This window comes from Impatiens glandulifera, chromosome 1 (genome assembly GCF_907164915.1).
Source record: "Impatiens glandulifera chromosome 1, dImpGla2.1, whole genome shotgun sequence".
NCBI classification, from domain to species: Eukaryota; Viridiplantae; Streptophyta; class Magnoliopsida; order Ericales; family Balsaminaceae; genus Impatiens; species Impatiens glandulifera.
In genome coordinates this window covers 31,692,932-31,709,467 of record NC_061862.1, presented here as the reverse complement: position 1 = coordinate 31,709,467, position 16,536 = coordinate 31,692,932, and the positions used below count along the sequence as shown (strand labels likewise).

Sequence of the window (16,536 nt, the reverse complement as noted above, 5' to 3'; positions counted from 1 at the left end):
GCCTTCGGGAGCTAAGTTTCGAACCCAAAATTTTTGGGTCAGATTTTGAATGTACCGGTCGGACAGAATATTGACCAGTTCAAAGTGTCTGAAATAAAATCAAAATCTGGATGGGTCATTCCTGCTTTGTCTTTTTAAAATTAGGGTTTGTTCTCTAATTGCTTTGTCTTTTTAAAATTAGGGTTTCTTCTCTAATTGCTTTGTCTTTTTAAATTAGGGTTTATTCCCTAATTAAGTTATCAGATTGCGCAGCAACTCATCAACAATTCTACTTAACATTATCTTCTTGGCGATTTCAAAAAAGAATGTTGTAGCAAAAAAAAAAAAAATTAAAAAGGGTTAATTTTATGAAATACATAAGATTATTGAATGAACCACTTGTCAAAATCGAAACAGCCATTGTCTTTTTAAAATTAGGGTTTATTCCCGAATTAAGTTACCCAGCGACGCACATTGTCATTGAATGAACTGTATGATTAAGAACATGATCACAAGCTTGCAATTGCTGCTCCTTTTGCTTAATAATCTGAAATGAAAAGATTCGTCGGCCACTGGTAACTCGGTTTCATGGCGTCGCTCTCTCTCTCTTTCTAGGTCGCAAGAACTCTGCGTAAGATTCTCTGTAACTCGGAAACGAAATGCTGAACCTTTCTTTTGTAGATGTTTCATTAATTTGTTGAGAAGAATGATTTCTCCTCGGAAATTACTACACTCGTGCGTAACGTACATGTTATATAGAGTGCAATTTCAAGAACATCTCAATCCTCCGATCTAGTCAGAAAATTTAGGGCATTTATCAATAATCCTTTGTTTCCTTCATAACATTATGTAATGATGCAAATAAGTTCATTTTGAGGTGGAAATCAGCCTATTTAGTGTTGTTCTTGATGTATAGACTGTACACTTTCTGCAGTTATGAACATAGGTGAAGGAGAATTGTTCTGCTCTTATTAACAGCTTCTGGTACTTGCAGGTTTACTAAGTGTGCTTGAAGAAATAGGTTATACATATTTATTTATACTCAAAACATTGTGATGGATGAAATGATTATGTTAGATGACATTTTACCCATTGAAATTGCTCTCCAAAGGGAGATGGAACGTAGAAGGAAAGTTGGAAAACCCTTAAGTCTGCGTGATTGTGACGATCACGAGGTTGTTTCAGAGGCAAGATTTGCTTTTATCTTATCAAACAAAGATATATATGTATATCACATTTTGACTGAATGAATTCCTTGACAGAATGGTAAAAGTGTGATGGATGATGAAGAGTTTATTGTGTTGGATAACTTGATGCCTGTTAAAATTGCACTTGAAAGGGAGATCGAGTATAGGAGGAAGATTGAAGCATTTGAAGGGAAACCGGAATATCTGCAGATTCTGCACCACCCTAATGATCAAGCTCCCTGTTTACCAACGGTGAGAACTGAGAAGAATCTATGTATATATCTACTATTGAACTTGAAAAACTTTAATATTTTCCATTTCTTAAATTCAGGAAGAGGCATTATTCGTTCCAATTGTGCCCACTAAAAAGAGAAAAGCTCCAGAAACCGCATCTGGAATAATGAAGCTTGGAAAGAATCTACAATCATATGAAAAGAAAGCTGATTTCCTCTCTTGCTCGGCTTGCAAGGTGTCGTTTTCTACAGTATATAATCTGAAGCATCATACTGGAAGTAGCTCCCACAAAGACAAATTACAATTGCTGAAAGCAAATGGATACCATATGAGCAACCCTCTTACATGTGAGTTATGTAATGCCAAATGCTCAAGTGAAATCCCTCTAGAAAGTCATCTTATAGGGACCAAACATTTATCTGCTTTGGAAAAACTCCAAGCCATGAGGCTGGCTAGTGGTTAATAGTAGGAAAAGTCTTTCTTTTTTGAAAAATCATCATATGTTGTTTATTTAGCCAATTAGAATATAACTTTGACAAAGTTTATTATAATAATAATAATAACAATATTGGGGGCTTTTGAGTCAAGAAATGTGAATGAGGGTCCCATTGATATGTAGTTAGCCAAATCTTCCACTAGTGTTAGTAAGTGTCCCTCATTTTCCCATGATGGTGACAATTGGATACTAAAGGGACCACATTAGGTCTAACTTACATCCATTAATCCTTAATTTCAAACTCACATTTATCTCTACAAACAAATCAAAGCTGAAAAGATAGTTGCCTAAATTCATATTAATAACATACACATTGGCTGATTTTATTTTATATATTTTTTTTAAAATAATAGGCTAATATTAACCCATAAGTGAAAATCGAAGAATCACTCTTGTCACTTAAGCTATCATAATGGTAGCTTAAGTGAGAAGTATATTTGATTAAAAAAAAATGGTAGTGTGATTATCAAGAATTTCTAAATGGAGTAACTTTTTATTTTTTTTATTTTTATTTTTAAGGTTTGCATAATTAATTTATAATATAACCATTGATTTAATTGGTTTTCATATTTATATATTTTTTGGGGGTGGAATATTAATTTATAATGATATGGATGGTCAATGAAGAGCAATGTGATTTTGAGGTATGTTTATACTAATCTTCTCAATGAAGCTTCGTTTTGTTTGATTATTGAAATACTTTTTAAATAAATTATTATTATTATTTTAATTATTTTTTCATCAATTAAAATATTAAATACTTTCAATTATTTAAATAACATAATAAGTTATTTTTAGACCAACTTGCAACATGAAATTACCTTCAAATTTTCAATGTTATTTAATAATTTTATAGTAAATTTATTCATAATTTATAATAATAATTAATTAATGAGATATGATATTACAAAAAATAGTATCTTTCACTTTTAAAATGAAAAAAAAAGTAGAAAATTATGTGTCTCTCTCTTATTAATTTTCTTCTCCTAAAACTATTTGAGATAGGTAAGAGTCATTGGTTGATTTGGTTCTATTGTCTTTTTCATAAAGAAAAGGCCCACTATTATTATGCTTGTTTATTGCTATCCACAATAAATTCCCTTTAAACTATTGCAAAACTTCCTTAATTAAATAAAGAATTTTACTATATTATATTTTGAAGTCATTTTTTAATGATATTTCTATGAAAGTCACCCATGTTAAGTAGATTATACATTTCATACTTTTTCAAAAAAAAAACAAAAAACAAATTGAGCAAAAACATTGATTTTAATAATTTATAAGTTAAGAATGTTTTGAAACAAATAAATTTATGTTTTGTTATTATTTAGTTTGAAGCAAAAACTTTTGTTTGATTATTTTCAAAAGTTGTTATATTATTTATACTATTTTAATGTATAAATATTTTCTTGATAAACTTCACATGTATTTGAGAAATCAATGAGTTAAATAATACAATTAAATTTATTTTGTTTAGTTTTATGTGACATGAATAAGTTTTTGGAGAAATACAAAATTCTTAAAATGTTAAATAGATCTTAAATTTAAGATGAAAAGTTACCATTTGATGGAATAACTAATAAAAATATGTTTTATTGTTAGTTTTAATTTTTAATTTGATATATATAAATATTAATCATTGAATTATTATTGTCTTAATTTTTTGGATTATGTTTGGGTTTTTAATACAAGATTGAAAGGAAATTTCTGATCATGCTGGTAAAATATAAGACTACCTAGCTTGAAATTAATTTTCTAAGTCCATGATGAAATAATTTTCAATTAAACCAGGCATTATAATAATCTTAAAACTAAAAAATATAATTAAAATTTTCATACAATATTATTATTATTATTATTTATTTATAAGAATCCTTCTTACAAAAATAAAAAATCAAACTACTTAATTCTATTATTTTCCTTTTTAAAAATTTAATCATAATTAAATATCATTTTATAATTAAATTACTTATTTCATCAACCAAAATATTATATATTTATAAAATAATAATTTATTTTATCATTATATATTAATATCATTTAAATATTTTTATTACAAAAATCATCTAATTACAATAGATACCTAATAATATTTTTTAAATAAATTTAATTACAAAACATGCTCTAAAATGATTTATATATATATATTTATAAAAACTTATTGTACACTAATTAATTTTTTTTAATACACTTTCTGGATCTATGAATTGGAATGATAATTGAATTGAATTAAATAAATAAATAATAAAAAAAAACTTTTAAAAGAAGGATACAACGCGTAGAAGTTACGTAGAGAGGGGGCGCGTGGGAGTATATGAAAGAATGAGATTATTACTTGCTACCAATCAGGTACAGGTACTGAGAGAGCTGGGGTACCAATCTCGTAATTATTCCAAACGTCAAGGGTTAACTAATTGTACTCCTTCTTTCTCTAGTGGACCCCACTTCAATCCTCTTACAAATCCCAATTAAACTCTAATTAAAATAGAAACTCCCACACCTGTTTTACCAAAATAAACCCACTTAATTTATTCGGGATTAACAATAATAATAATAATAATATTATAAATCTGACTAGATTCCAAATCCCTCAAATCTTTTTCTAATTCTTAAACAATCAACCGTTTGGTTTCTTCTCAATAGCACTCTCACATTTTGGCATAACATAAGTTTTTTTGAAATTTTATACCATATTTTATAAATTCTCTTTATCGTATTTTATATTTTTCAAATAAAAAATGATCGCGGAAAAAATTTGTGAGAAGAAATTAGAAGGAATTACATGACACAATCTGAATATAGTAACACATCGTTCTCTCTATCAAATTCCTTTTTCTATCTCCTCTTTTCAAATATAACCCATGTGAAAGAAACCCTAAATGTATGATTTTATTTTTAAGAATTGAGTATATTAATTTATATTTAATCAAGACCATGAATCTCCTACATCTGATCTTATAATTTATCAAATATTAGGTGGATAATTGTTTAAATGAACAAGCCCTAATATATATGTTTTATTATTAAAATAAAAAATAAAAAAAAAAGTAAGAAAAAGTTATAAATAGGAGAAAGAGAGAATATAAAAAAGAGTTAGGTATGATAGTTGGAAAAAGAATTTGATGAAGGGTTATAATGAAAAGAGTAAAAAATAGTAATTAAGAAAAACAAAAAGTTGATGTATACAGTATTTAATTCTCATTAATCTCTGTACAAAAATGCAAATAAAGTGGAGAGAATCTAGAAAAATGCCCATTTCTTTCAATTTCCCTGAAAATCCACAGACCTTATTAAATTGGCTTGGCAACAAATTCATTCATATTCATGGAAAGAGAAGAAAGAGAAAGTTAAAGATATTGAAGTAAGGAAGAAGAAGAAGAAGATGAAGAAGAAATGGGCATCAATCAGAGAATAAAACAGACACAAATTTCATGTGTCACTGTTGTTGTTGTTATAATAATAATATTAAGATAGTTTTGTTTCTCTGAAGAACAAAGAAGAAGAAGAAGAAGATCTTAGATCGGAATCTCCAATAAACTCATATTCTTCTTCTTCTTCTTTACCTGTTGACGATCTAACCACTTGATGCAGTTACAAAAACACCAACTGCGTGTTGTGTTGTTTGTTCAGAATCTTCTTCTTCTCTCTCTTGAGCTTCTTTCTTTGTAATTTTTTATATTTTATTTTGTCTCTGGCGAATACTGCTTCTTCTCCTCCTCATCCTCTGGGCCCTGCCGTGAATTCTGGAGAATCAACTGTTCATTAATCCAATCCAATCCAAATCAATGGATGGATGTTAGATGATGATGCCGCTCTAAGGTAATAAATAGAATTAGGTCTTCTTATTTGGTATCTATCTCTTCAAGATCAAACTCGATTTACCATCATTTTGAAATGTTCATTTTCAGCTAACAAACAAGATTATTAATAATCGATTCTCATAATTCGATCAGGTAATCTATCTATCTTATCTATCTATATGTTGAGTGTAGTGTAGTGTAGTGTAAAAACGATTATATTGAATGATTGATGAATGAATGAATGAATGAATGAATGAACAGGAATGGGAACGGAGATTGAAGGTAATAGTAAAGGGTATGGTTATTACTCGATGAGGGATGTTAATAATAATAATAATAATGAGCAATCTAGTGGTAATAACTGGCCAATGCTTTGTGGTGACAAATCTTTGCCCAGCAGTAATGGAGAATATGTAGTCAATGGATTTTCACTAGTAGGGTTTGACAGGAATACATTGAGGCAGACAATGCTTGAGCATGAGGCTATTTTCAAGAGGCAGCTGGTTGAACTTCATTGTCTTTATAAGATACAGAGAGATATGATGGAGGAAGCTAGAAGGAAAGATATTATTCATAAACACAGGACCACCATGGGGATGATGATGATGATCCCACAAGAGGCGTCGTCTTCTTCGAGCCCATTTTCTGCTTGGAATTCTCCTTTGAGTTGCAGTAATAAAGGAGGTGGTTCGCTTGGTTCGAAAGATTGTGAGATTTTGGATCATCACAGGCCGTCCAAGGTTAGGAAAAGGTTGTTTGATCTGCAGTTCAATGGTAATGAAGAAGAGGAGGAGGAATGCTTGTATGATGTTTTGGATTATCCTTCGAAAGGCAGTGGAAAGGGATTTGTTTTTCTTGCTGATTTAAATGAACCAACTCAGGCGGAGGAAACTGAATCAATTTCTTGCCAGATTGAGGCCAAATCGAAATCTGAATTTCTTCATAGATTGTCTAAGGAAACATCGAGGAGGAGGAACGAAGAGGCTATAAGATCATCGAATGGAAGAGGAGGAGACTGGTCAATGTATAATTCGGATGCAGGTACATTATTTGAACTTTGTTAATGTGGTTTGAATTTCTTTTTAATGTTCTTCTTTGTTGTTTATCAGAACATTACAGAAACCATCTGAATTCATCATCGTCTTCTCGAGATGCAATCCAAACATTGGGATTTCTTCAATCTGAACAAAGGAGAGAACTCCATGGCAGAAAGCATAATCCATTCAACCATAAGATAGATTGGTCTCAATCTTGGGGAAACTCCAATCAGACTTCACTTCATACAAATTCATCTTTATATTCGTCGCGACAGTTGACGACTACCCACGAGACTCTCGGAGACAAGTGGCGCGTTCAGGGTCCCATTTCCAATTTATGTTTTACAAACCCTTTAGCTAATAATAATAATAATGGGTTTTATCGAGGATCTTCATCGGGTTACAAGGATGCACTAGCCTATGTAAGCCCAAATGAAGATGGGGGAAGGAAACAGGATGACCATCCACGTTTGCCATCTTGGCTTAAACCAAAGAATCCAAATTCTGCAGAAACGAGCTTCCAGCAATCCCTTCCTGCTCCTGCTCCTCCTCTGAGAAAGATAGTCGGTTTTACATCAAAGGAGGAGTCGTCTTCTCTTGCATCTACTTCTGCATCTCTTCAGCCAACTCGCGAATTAATCGATATTAATGTGGCTTATTATGATCCGGAGCCTGAAGAACAAGAAAACAAAAAGGTGAGAACCCATATCGACCTTAACTCATGCATAACCGAAGAAGAAGAAGAAGAGGTGGCGATTGAACCCGTGAAAAGCAACCTTCTTGTACTACCAAAAGTTTCAATGGAGATTGATCTGGAAGCGCCGCCACTACTACTGCCAGAGGAAGAGGAGGAAGAAGAGAATGTGAGGAGTGCTGCGGAAGCGATAGTCTTGATTTCAGTTTCAGGTGATTGTGGTGAGAATGATGAGAACAACTCAATGGAGGATCCACTAGGATGGTTTGCGGAGATTGTTGTGCCTTGTTCAACGTGTGAAGAAACAATGGATTATTTTGAGGCTGTAACTTTGAGCCTGCCGGAGATGAAGGCAGAAGAGTATATGCCGAAGGAGCTTATTATGATTGGGAATAATTCCGACGAAGAAGAAGGGGGAGGAAATGTGGTGAACAACAACAACAACAACAAGCGGAGTAGAAGAAGTAGACGAGGAAAGCAGAGGAGGGACTTTCAAAGGGATATACTCCCTGGTTTGGTTTCCTTATCGAGACACGAAGTGAGCCAGGATATTCAAACGTTTTCGGGGTTGATGAAAGCTACTGGCCACACTTGGGTGTCTCCAAGAAGGGGTGGCGGCGGCGGTGGCAGAGGGAGACGACGACGGTCGGTAGTTGAACTGCCCCCCACAGCTCCGGCAGAGGAAGAAGAAGAAGAAGGTGGTCATCAATCTTTGCAGGCAAGCGAAGGGAGAAGCCTGACTGTGTGGGGGAAGACTCTTAGGCGGCCCCGTAGGCAAAGACGATTAGACTCTTCTTCTTCTACTTCTAATCTCAATCCAATAACTACTACTATTATTAGTATTAACTAATTAATACTATCATTTCATCTTTCATTCTTGAACAAACAAATTGAGGACACCCCTACTATTTCTTCTTGTAAATGCTTCTTTCTTTATTCTCTTATCAACTCCATCTTACTGTCTTTTTTGCATTCATATCCTACTCTCTCAATTCAATATAAATATGCCTCTATATAACAATTATCTAAGAAGAACCTTTACCCAACATTTAGGCAACAATACAAACTGTTTTTGCCCTAATCTTGGTAATCAACGATTCTTCATCATAGACATATGGTTAAATTGCAGGTAAACATGAGAAACTTGATTGGTCTTGGGGTTTTATTTGGGTTTTGAATAATTTTTTTTTATTTACCCAGATAAAAAAGAAAAGAAAAAAGAAGGTAATGATAAAAGAAAAGGATATCGATGAGTTGAATATCTAACTTAGAAAGTCTTCCGTGTTAAAAAACGAGTGAGGATACTGTCCCACTTGTTGTCTCAGCGATGTGAATTTTGATAAATGAGATAAATAAAAAATTATACATAAACCCTAAACTTTAAATCCTAAAAAATTATATATATAACATTTTATTTTAATATTTAATTTTCTTTCTTCTATCCACTTTCTTAAATTATGACACAGCAAATTCAAATTCATTAAAAACAAGAATATTAGTCTTAACTTTTGAAAATTAATAATAATAATAATAGATGTAGACAATAACAAGAAAATGAGAAGATTTGATTTTTATAATTGGCTAATTAATAAAAAAAAAAAGAAAAAAAGAAAAGCGCGTGGGGGAGTAAAGCGATGATGCATGCGACAGACAGGAGATGAGATATGTTCCATTCCACCACGTTGTACCTTTCTATTTATAGTCAGTCTTCTTACATTCTTAACTCATCCTTCTTTCTTTCTCTTTGCCTTCTTCTGTCGCTATCTATTTTATTATTATTATTAATAATAATATATAAACAATTCACATCTAAATAATATTAACCAATCTACTTCTTTCAATTTATTTTGCAACAAATTACACAAGGGAGCAAATGTTTATTATTATTATTATTATTACTGTCACCTCCCAAAAGAAAATGAAAATGAAAAATTAATACTGCTGTTCTAGCCATATGATAGTTTTTAAGCAACTAATTACTGGTCATTACAAAACAGACACAGATAAATGATATACAAAATTAATGGAGGAGTGGATAAATAAATAAATATAAAATCACCTTCTATTCTTCGTCGTCATTGTTGTTCTTTTTGATAGACACGTACTTTGTTCTAGGGTCCACAATAACGCCTTTTCCTCCGTTCACTTCCAAATCGTGCCTACCAATATAAGGAGTAACCCTCCAATAAGTGTCCGTGATTTCAGCAACACAACAAACCACATAGTTGAACAAAATAAACAGAATACTTAACTGGAAAACAAAATCGGGAATGGTGAGTTGCTCTCGTGGAACATAGTTGAACAACTGCAAAAGCCTATCCACATATACCACTTTTTTCCACACCTAAATCATGTAAGAATGTTTGCAATAATTAGATTATAAGTTATATGATCAGCTAAACGAGTTAGGATCGGATTAGACATCATACCACGTTATCTACTAACAGTTGCAAACCCATGATTGCAGCTTTAAGTCCAAAAGTAGGATGAAGAATGTATATAGCCTTGCACACAGATTGGTTAACGATTAACAGAGTTTATTATATTACTTTTTGGAAAAATAGTGATCACTGTAAGCATACATGAAGATTTCTTTGGTGCTTTGATCCAAGTATTTGCTGTAATCTTCTCATCCATCCCAAGTCAGGTTGCCTGTTTACTCAATTCAAGAGTTTAACAAAGATGCAGTATTTTTTTATTATTATTTTAAGTAATAATTGAAGCTTACGCTTGCAAAGATGCTAAGGAATGGATATAAACAAGGCTATATGGCTTCTGAATCAACGGCTCAAACTCCTGCAGCATCAAATAGAAGAACAAATCTTGGTAGCAAGAAATAAGCAATGAGTCGATTTCTAAAAGATAAAAAATAAAGACACTTCACCTTAACCACGTAGAGAACAAATTTATCTAGGTCAAGACATCGCAGCAGAAAATGTGCTCCTACTATAACCATAACTGGACGTCCTTCACTATCCACACCTCCACGATATCTGAATTGCAATCAAAATTAACATTTGAGCTTGAAAATTTCAGAAAGGTAGGACATACACAATTTTATGGTAGGACATACACAATTTTCATTTCTGCAATTTCAGAAAGGTTGAGAGAATTTGCTTTAGCAATATATCGGGAATGAAGCGAGTATTCTTCTGCAGAAGACAACAGAGGGCCACCCAGATCGCCAAAACCAAGCATTTTAGGACCGTTCCATTTGTTCTGTGCTTGGGCAGTTTTTTCCCATTGCTCTTTTCGTCTTTGATCTGGATCCTTCATTAGTGACATGAAAGCAGGATCCAAATATGACTCAAGATAAGACGAGTCTCTGTTCATAAAAAAACTTAGCGTGTTCAGTGAATTCATATTGTAAAAGACCTAGAATATATCAGGGCTTGTTTAATGTGGATTATTTGGGATTGTTTTCAAATAATCCATTATCCAATCAACAATCTACTCAATAATCACATAATTCAAATCATTAAACTACTAAAGGTTATATATTTAAATAACTCCATATCAAATGAATCTTACCGCCTCATCAACCCAAGATCACTAGCAGGAAAATCCATAGATGATTGAAGTGGTTTTGCGCCATTCTTTTTTGCATTAGGCAAAGGATTTATTCTAATCTTGCGCTCAACAATAAAAGTCTCTCCGTTTTCATCCCCAACATCAGCAGGAAGCTTTGATATGGCAATTTCTTCTTCATGTTTATCCCGAGGAAAGTAAAGAGGAAGTAACCTACATTGTAAAAGGAAATGAGAGTTCCGGACACAGTAAAATTCAAATGAATCCACGAAAAGAATATAGTCAATCGTTTAGGGTGATGTACCTTTTATATATCTCTGTGTCGACCAGTGTTGTGTTACAAAACACCACAGCCTTTATTTTATCTTTCTGTTTCTCAATAAACCTTCGTACAGTTCCTAATGAGAACAATAGCAAGGATGAAGATAAGTTTATGTTCCACGAACCCAATTTATAATACTTGGTCAATCATGAAATCTCGACATAATATTCATATCGGAAACTAGTAACAATCACTATCACATCGGAAGATCATCAAAAGAAATTGAAAGTGAATTTTTTTTCCTATGGTATCAGAAGTGTGATTGAGGCAAATTTTGGATTGTGATCCAAAAATTTCCATTGATCAGTTTCCGGTTAGAGACTCATGCCAAATGTAGATTTTACTGTCTTTTCATCATGTTGACAAAAACCTATGCCAAAATAGGTTCTGAATCTCAACCTACATTTCCCATCCTTACAATTTTACTACTTTCATAAAAGCAGCAAAATCAGACAAGAAAATCTCACTTATTGCCACATGTGCCGCTGGTTCACGTGGATAATTTTTTGCCTCCGTGTATATACACCCCATGGCAATGCTGCATTTTATCGAGTTACACGGTTTTAATGATCATTTTGACAGCTCAACTTCAATTACCAAAATCAAAATGTTTTTGCTTCAAACTGACCTTTGAAGACCATTTTCAACAAGAAGTTCAAGGCAAGACCTGTAGCAGTGACTCAAAGCATTCTCTGCAGCAGTATGATACTTTACTGCATACTTTGGACCAACAGTATGGATAACACTCCTAAATAACATAATAAAGTAGGTTAGTTCTTCAAGGACCGAAAACAGATAACACTCAAGTTAGAAATTCTATTATGAATAGTCCTATTAAATATGTATATGTTCAATAAACCAAATATCTAAACTTTAAGTACTTGATATGTTAGTTGATTTGATAAAATATGAATCTAATGTTGAGAAAGTATTTGAAAGTCATTTTACCCTTATAGTGATGTAATTTGATTAGGGGTTAAAGTTGTCTTTGTACATGTTCATACTATATTACTGAGTTAAGTCATTTATACCTTACTGAATTGAAAGCCAAGTATTCTACCTTAACTTTTTTAGCTAAATTTGAATCAAACACTTAAATTTTATAGATTAAGTAATAAGTTGTGTTATCAAACATTGCCTTAATGAAAGAAAAATTTTAAAATGCATTTACGTTTCTCTTGAACAAATTCAAAATATGCATTCCAAATGGGGCAAAGATGAACTGGATAATACTCACCTGGTAGGTAGGTTATACGCTTTAGTAACTTTTGCCATACCTGTTCGACAACCACCCTATAAGAATATTAAGAAAACAAGATCAAACCCTCTGAAGTTCAATAGTGGCAGTTCATCTCTAAAACATCCAATATCAATCAATTAAGTTATCCTATAAATAAGGTCACACAATAAACGGAAGTGAATAAACCTTAATAACTGTTTCCTTACCAGAGTTGCACATTCATCAGCAAGACCAGGCCCTGCAGCAGCATGCAACCCTTGGCTACTTTGTGCCTCGTCTAAGCTCTGTTTGGAAGTAACATTATACCACCGATAAGGTAAACGGGGCTGTTTTTTCATCCTAAAAGAAAGCAATTCAAAAGGAAGGAAAGTGGGAACAGCTTGCCTCATTAGTGGAATTGACAACAGCATCTATTTCAAGGTTCCATGGATGTCCTCTCCACAAATATATCTTAGAATTGATATCATAATCTACAGGAAATCTAGACATTCCTCCATTTCCACTACTATCTGATCCTGGAGGAGGTGCCAATGGGTCTGGAAAGTACAAATTTGGGAAGGCTGGATCCCCATTCTCATTAGAATCAGCCCGAAACTCGGCATCACTCCAACACGGTAGTTGATCCAATTTGACAACACCAGAATCCAAGTTTTCATTAGTAGGTGATCCACCCCTGTTAGCAGCATTATCTACAGTTACATACATATTTGCAACCCTATTACAACTTCTTTGCTCAATCCTTCACCAGAAATTACTGAATCCTCAGCAATCCTGTACAAAATGTTGAGGATAATAGCTGAGTTGATTTGATTTCTTCATCAAAAAAACCCAAAATGCAATCCAATATATGGATCGACATTGAATAAAAACCCTAAAAAATTGAGTGAAATGCGGTGAATCCCTTAAGACAAGATTCGAAATTATTTTGACCCATCAAATAATAAACATAATCCCATAAATTTAAGCAAGAAAACGTAAATAAAAGAGAGGATACCATGAACAAGGGATTCAGCAAAGGCGCAAAGACAAACACGAGTTAGAGAAGACAGAGAAATCGAAATCGTTGGACCTGATCACTCCTTTTTCTTGCCGGAATTCGGAAACGTGAAAGAAAACTTGGATTTTTTTCTTTTTTATTCATTTACGGTCGAAACTGCCCCCCATTTTTGCTGGTTCGCCAGCATTTGTGTTTGGAGAGGAGGGGTAAAATGGGAGTTTTACCACTTTAACTCAATAATTCTTTTTGATCAAATTATGATTTCTTCTTTCACAAATTTTATTCAGCAGCAGTAGTAACATAAAAGCATAATTCATTTGAAATAAGATAATTCATTTATCATGTTCTCTCCATTATTAATTAACCTTGACATTTAAAATTTTCATTTTTTTTTATTTAGGTAGAAAAAAATTACTGGATGATCAAATAATTGATATATATAGAGATATATAATTGATCTTATAATCATACAATTAAATCATATTTTCACACTATTAAGTTTTATTTATTTAGAAACTTAGGATTATCTAATAATAAAGACACTTTAAAAAGATAAGTTTCAAATAATATAATTTTGAATAAAATATAAAACATTAATCATTATATTTATATCTTTTAAAATTATTAAATTATATTAATAATTTTATGTATTTATAATAAAAAAAAAATATAAATTATTTATAGTATATATATATATATATAATTATGTAAGAGAAAATATTAAGTATAAATGTATAAAATAAATTAAACTTGTTAAAGTTTAAATTATATAATAATTCAATCCAAAAATCATAATCTCACCTTTCATACAAAATAAAAATAAAAATTCCATTAAATACAAGATTTTTTTTGAAAAACCCAATAAGAAAATACCTAAGATATAATTTTCAAATAAATTATGTTATAATTAAAATAAAATATTTATAAATATCTATCTATATTTTATTCAATTAATTCATAAACAAGTATTTTTTAAATGAAAAATATAATTTGTTGGAATCTAATTAGTCTTAATATATTTAAGAAAAATAATGTGTATTTTGAAAAATGTTAACTATAAATATAAGATTTATATATTTAAAATAGATGATATTTTTATTTTTAAGTAGCAAAGTAAAAATATACCCACTCTAAGCAAACACAAATGGAATAACTATATTCTGTCTTACAAGAAAAGGAAAATTTGAAAATTAGTATAGAATACTCATTTCCATTCATTCATTCATTCATTAGTTAAGATGAAGAAGAAATAAATCTCTCATTCTTCCTCTTGCATAGCCTTGGCTGCATCGATCAGAATTGATCGAAAATCAGGTGAGGCGCGACCAAGAACAGTATAACCCTCCTTGTCCTCTATATCAACATCTGCTCCATGCCTTATCAGAAGGAGAGCTACCTATAGATAGACAATGAACCAAATACGTGTTTTGAGACCCAAAAAAAATCCGAGAATTTATGAAACCGATGATGATTTCTTCACAATTACCTCATTGTAGCCGCAAATCACAGCATTCATGAGCGGAGTTTGACCTGTTTTATCTTCAACATCAATCTCAGCTCCTTCCTCTATTAGAAATTCACATAGTTTTGCTTTCCCTGTGCTTGATGCTCGATGCAAAGGGGTGCATCCAGCCTACAATTCAATAGAACAAGACAAACTAATTAAGAAACTGAAAAAATCAATAATGAATAAACAGTGAATGCAAACAAAAGAAGAGATGAATTCTTACAAGCTTGTCTTTTGAATTGATCTTTGCACCATGAGAAATCAGAATCTCTGCAATTTTTAGCCAACCCTTGCTAGCAGCATAATGGAGTGCAGTACGACCACCATCGTTCTTCAAATTCACATCAGCTCCTGCACCTCATTTCAAAATTATTCAATTAGTTCTACATTTCTTATAAGAGCACTTCCTATTTGGATGGTCAAAGAAAAAACGTGTGAAATTGTCTTTCTTGAACCAAATAACCTTTATTTTCCTGATGTTGATTCATTAGTGTTCATTTGATTTACTGGAAAGGTAAAGGGAGTAATAATCAGCTACTGAAACACATTTCTATTCGCTTAACACAAGAAATCATCTCATCTCAGTCATAACCGCAGAGTAGAGGAGAGCAAATCTGGATAGAAACTACTTCTAGCTACTACTAACCAACATGGCTTCTCAAGTTATCATCGCGATTTCAATGCAAGAGAATGATGAGTGTGTCATTGTGTAAACCCTACAACATGTACCCTGAGCATAACTACATATAGAGAAAGGATCAATCCTATCCTAGATGAATCTGAAATGCTTTAAACCAATTGCAAAGATGAAAAGAAAGTCAGGCAGAATTCTCAAAGACAAAAGGAAAATTCAGACTAGCATTGGTTTGCATAAAAACGATCCTCACTCACCACTGCTTATCAAAATCTCAAGAATTTTGTCATTGCCACAGCTAGCTGCCGAGTGAATTGGAGCCCAGCCTTCCTCATCAGCACTATTTACACCACTCTTCAATGGATCTCCAGCTAACAGTATCTTGACAACCTAATCAGAACATATAGACATACATACATGATCAGCATTCAACAACCTGATTAAGCTTTTCGGTGAGATACTAACTCAATTACTTGGTGATACTTTAATATTATTGCATCATCTATATCGAATTAAGCGTGTGGTGTTTGTTATTATCTAGAAATGGAAGGATGAAAAATAACCTAGAAAGATGCAGACCTCGGTCTGGCCATAGGAGACGGCGACGTGGAGGAGGGAGCGGGCGTCTTCGTTGCGGAGAGAAAGCGAGTTGAGGAGTTGGTCTTGAGAGAGCGAAGTGAAGACAGAAGTATCTCCATTTTCTGCCGCCTTGAACAGGTCTTCTGCTTTGAATGAGCGCGCGCTTTCTGCAGTCTTCGATTCATCGATATCCATATCCATGGTGATCTCTGTTGTAGTGTATTAGGGTTTTGGGGAGCTCAGATTAACAAACCGGCGACCATGAAGATGACGAGCACCTGCCCTTATTTAGGGTCTGTCTT

The 16,536-nt window shown here is 32.5% G+C and overlaps 4 protein-coding genes across 5 annotated transcripts; 2 read left to right on the top strand and 2 right to left on the bottom strand.

Annotated features, from left to right (window-relative positions):
• The first annotated feature begins 290 nt into the window (after positions 1-290).
• LOC124921633 lies at positions 291-2,165 on the top strand. Of its 2 annotated transcripts, none has more exons than XM_047462310.1 (4): positions 291-610; positions 974-1,154; positions 1,242-1,418; positions 1,498-2,165. In XM_047462310.1, the coding sequence occupies exons 2-4, from the start codon at positions 1,035-1,037 to the stop codon at positions 1,861-1,863; spliced, it is 663 nt and encodes a 220-aa protein (XP_047318266.1). In that variant the 5' UTR covers positions 291-610; positions 974-1,034; the 3' UTR covers positions 1,864-2,165. The 2 variants fall into 2 exon arrangements, with proteins under 2 accessions (XP_047318266.1, XP_047318265.1); XM_047462309.1 differs by having other exon boundaries at positions 303-610; positions 974-1,166; positions 1,498-2,163.
• Positions 2,166-5,144: 2,979 nt separating this feature from the next.
• LOC124922424 lies at positions 5,145-8,403 on the top strand. Its single transcript, XM_047463154.1, has 4 exons — positions 5,145-5,715; positions 5,805-5,849; positions 5,958-6,737; positions 6,806-8,403. Exons 3-4 carry the CDS (start codon positions 5,960-5,962, stop codon positions 8,275-8,277), a joined length of 2,250 nt encoding a protein of 749 aa, XP_047319110.1. The 5' UTR covers positions 5,145-5,715; positions 5,805-5,849; positions 5,958-5,959; the 3' UTR covers positions 8,278-8,403.
• An 881-nt stretch (positions 8,404-9,284) lies between these two features.
• Positions 9,285-13,306, bottom strand: LOC124921655 (protein GDAP2 homolog). The gene is made up of 14 exons (XM_047462338.1): positions 12,902-13,306; positions 12,724-12,801; positions 12,515-12,570; positions 11,906-12,025; positions 11,745-11,815; positions 11,260-11,353; positions 10,959-11,168; positions 10,501-10,752; positions 10,312-10,420; positions 10,156-10,223; positions 10,010-10,079; positions 9,857-9,931; positions 9,680-9,771; positions 9,285-9,586 (listed from the first exon to the last, which is right to left on the bottom strand). Exons 1-14 carry the CDS (start codon positions 13,220-13,222, stop codon positions 9,490-9,492), a joined length of 1,713 nt encoding a protein of 570 aa, XP_047318294.1. The 5' UTR covers positions 13,223-13,306; the 3' UTR covers positions 9,285-9,489.
• A 1,333-nt stretch (positions 13,307-14,639) lies between these two features.
• LOC124920970 (26S proteasome non-ATPase regulatory subunit 10) lies at positions 14,640-16,516 on the bottom strand. Its single transcript, XM_047461562.1, has 5 exons — positions 16,235-16,516; positions 15,913-16,045; positions 15,245-15,372; positions 15,001-15,147; positions 14,640-14,910 (listed from the first exon to the last, which is right to left on the bottom strand). Exons 1-5 carry the CDS (start codon positions 16,433-16,435, stop codon positions 14,773-14,775), a joined length of 747 nt encoding a protein of 248 aa, XP_047317518.1. The 5' UTR covers positions 16,436-16,516; the 3' UTR covers positions 14,640-14,772.
• Between the last annotated feature and the right edge of the window lie 20 nt (positions 16,517-16,536).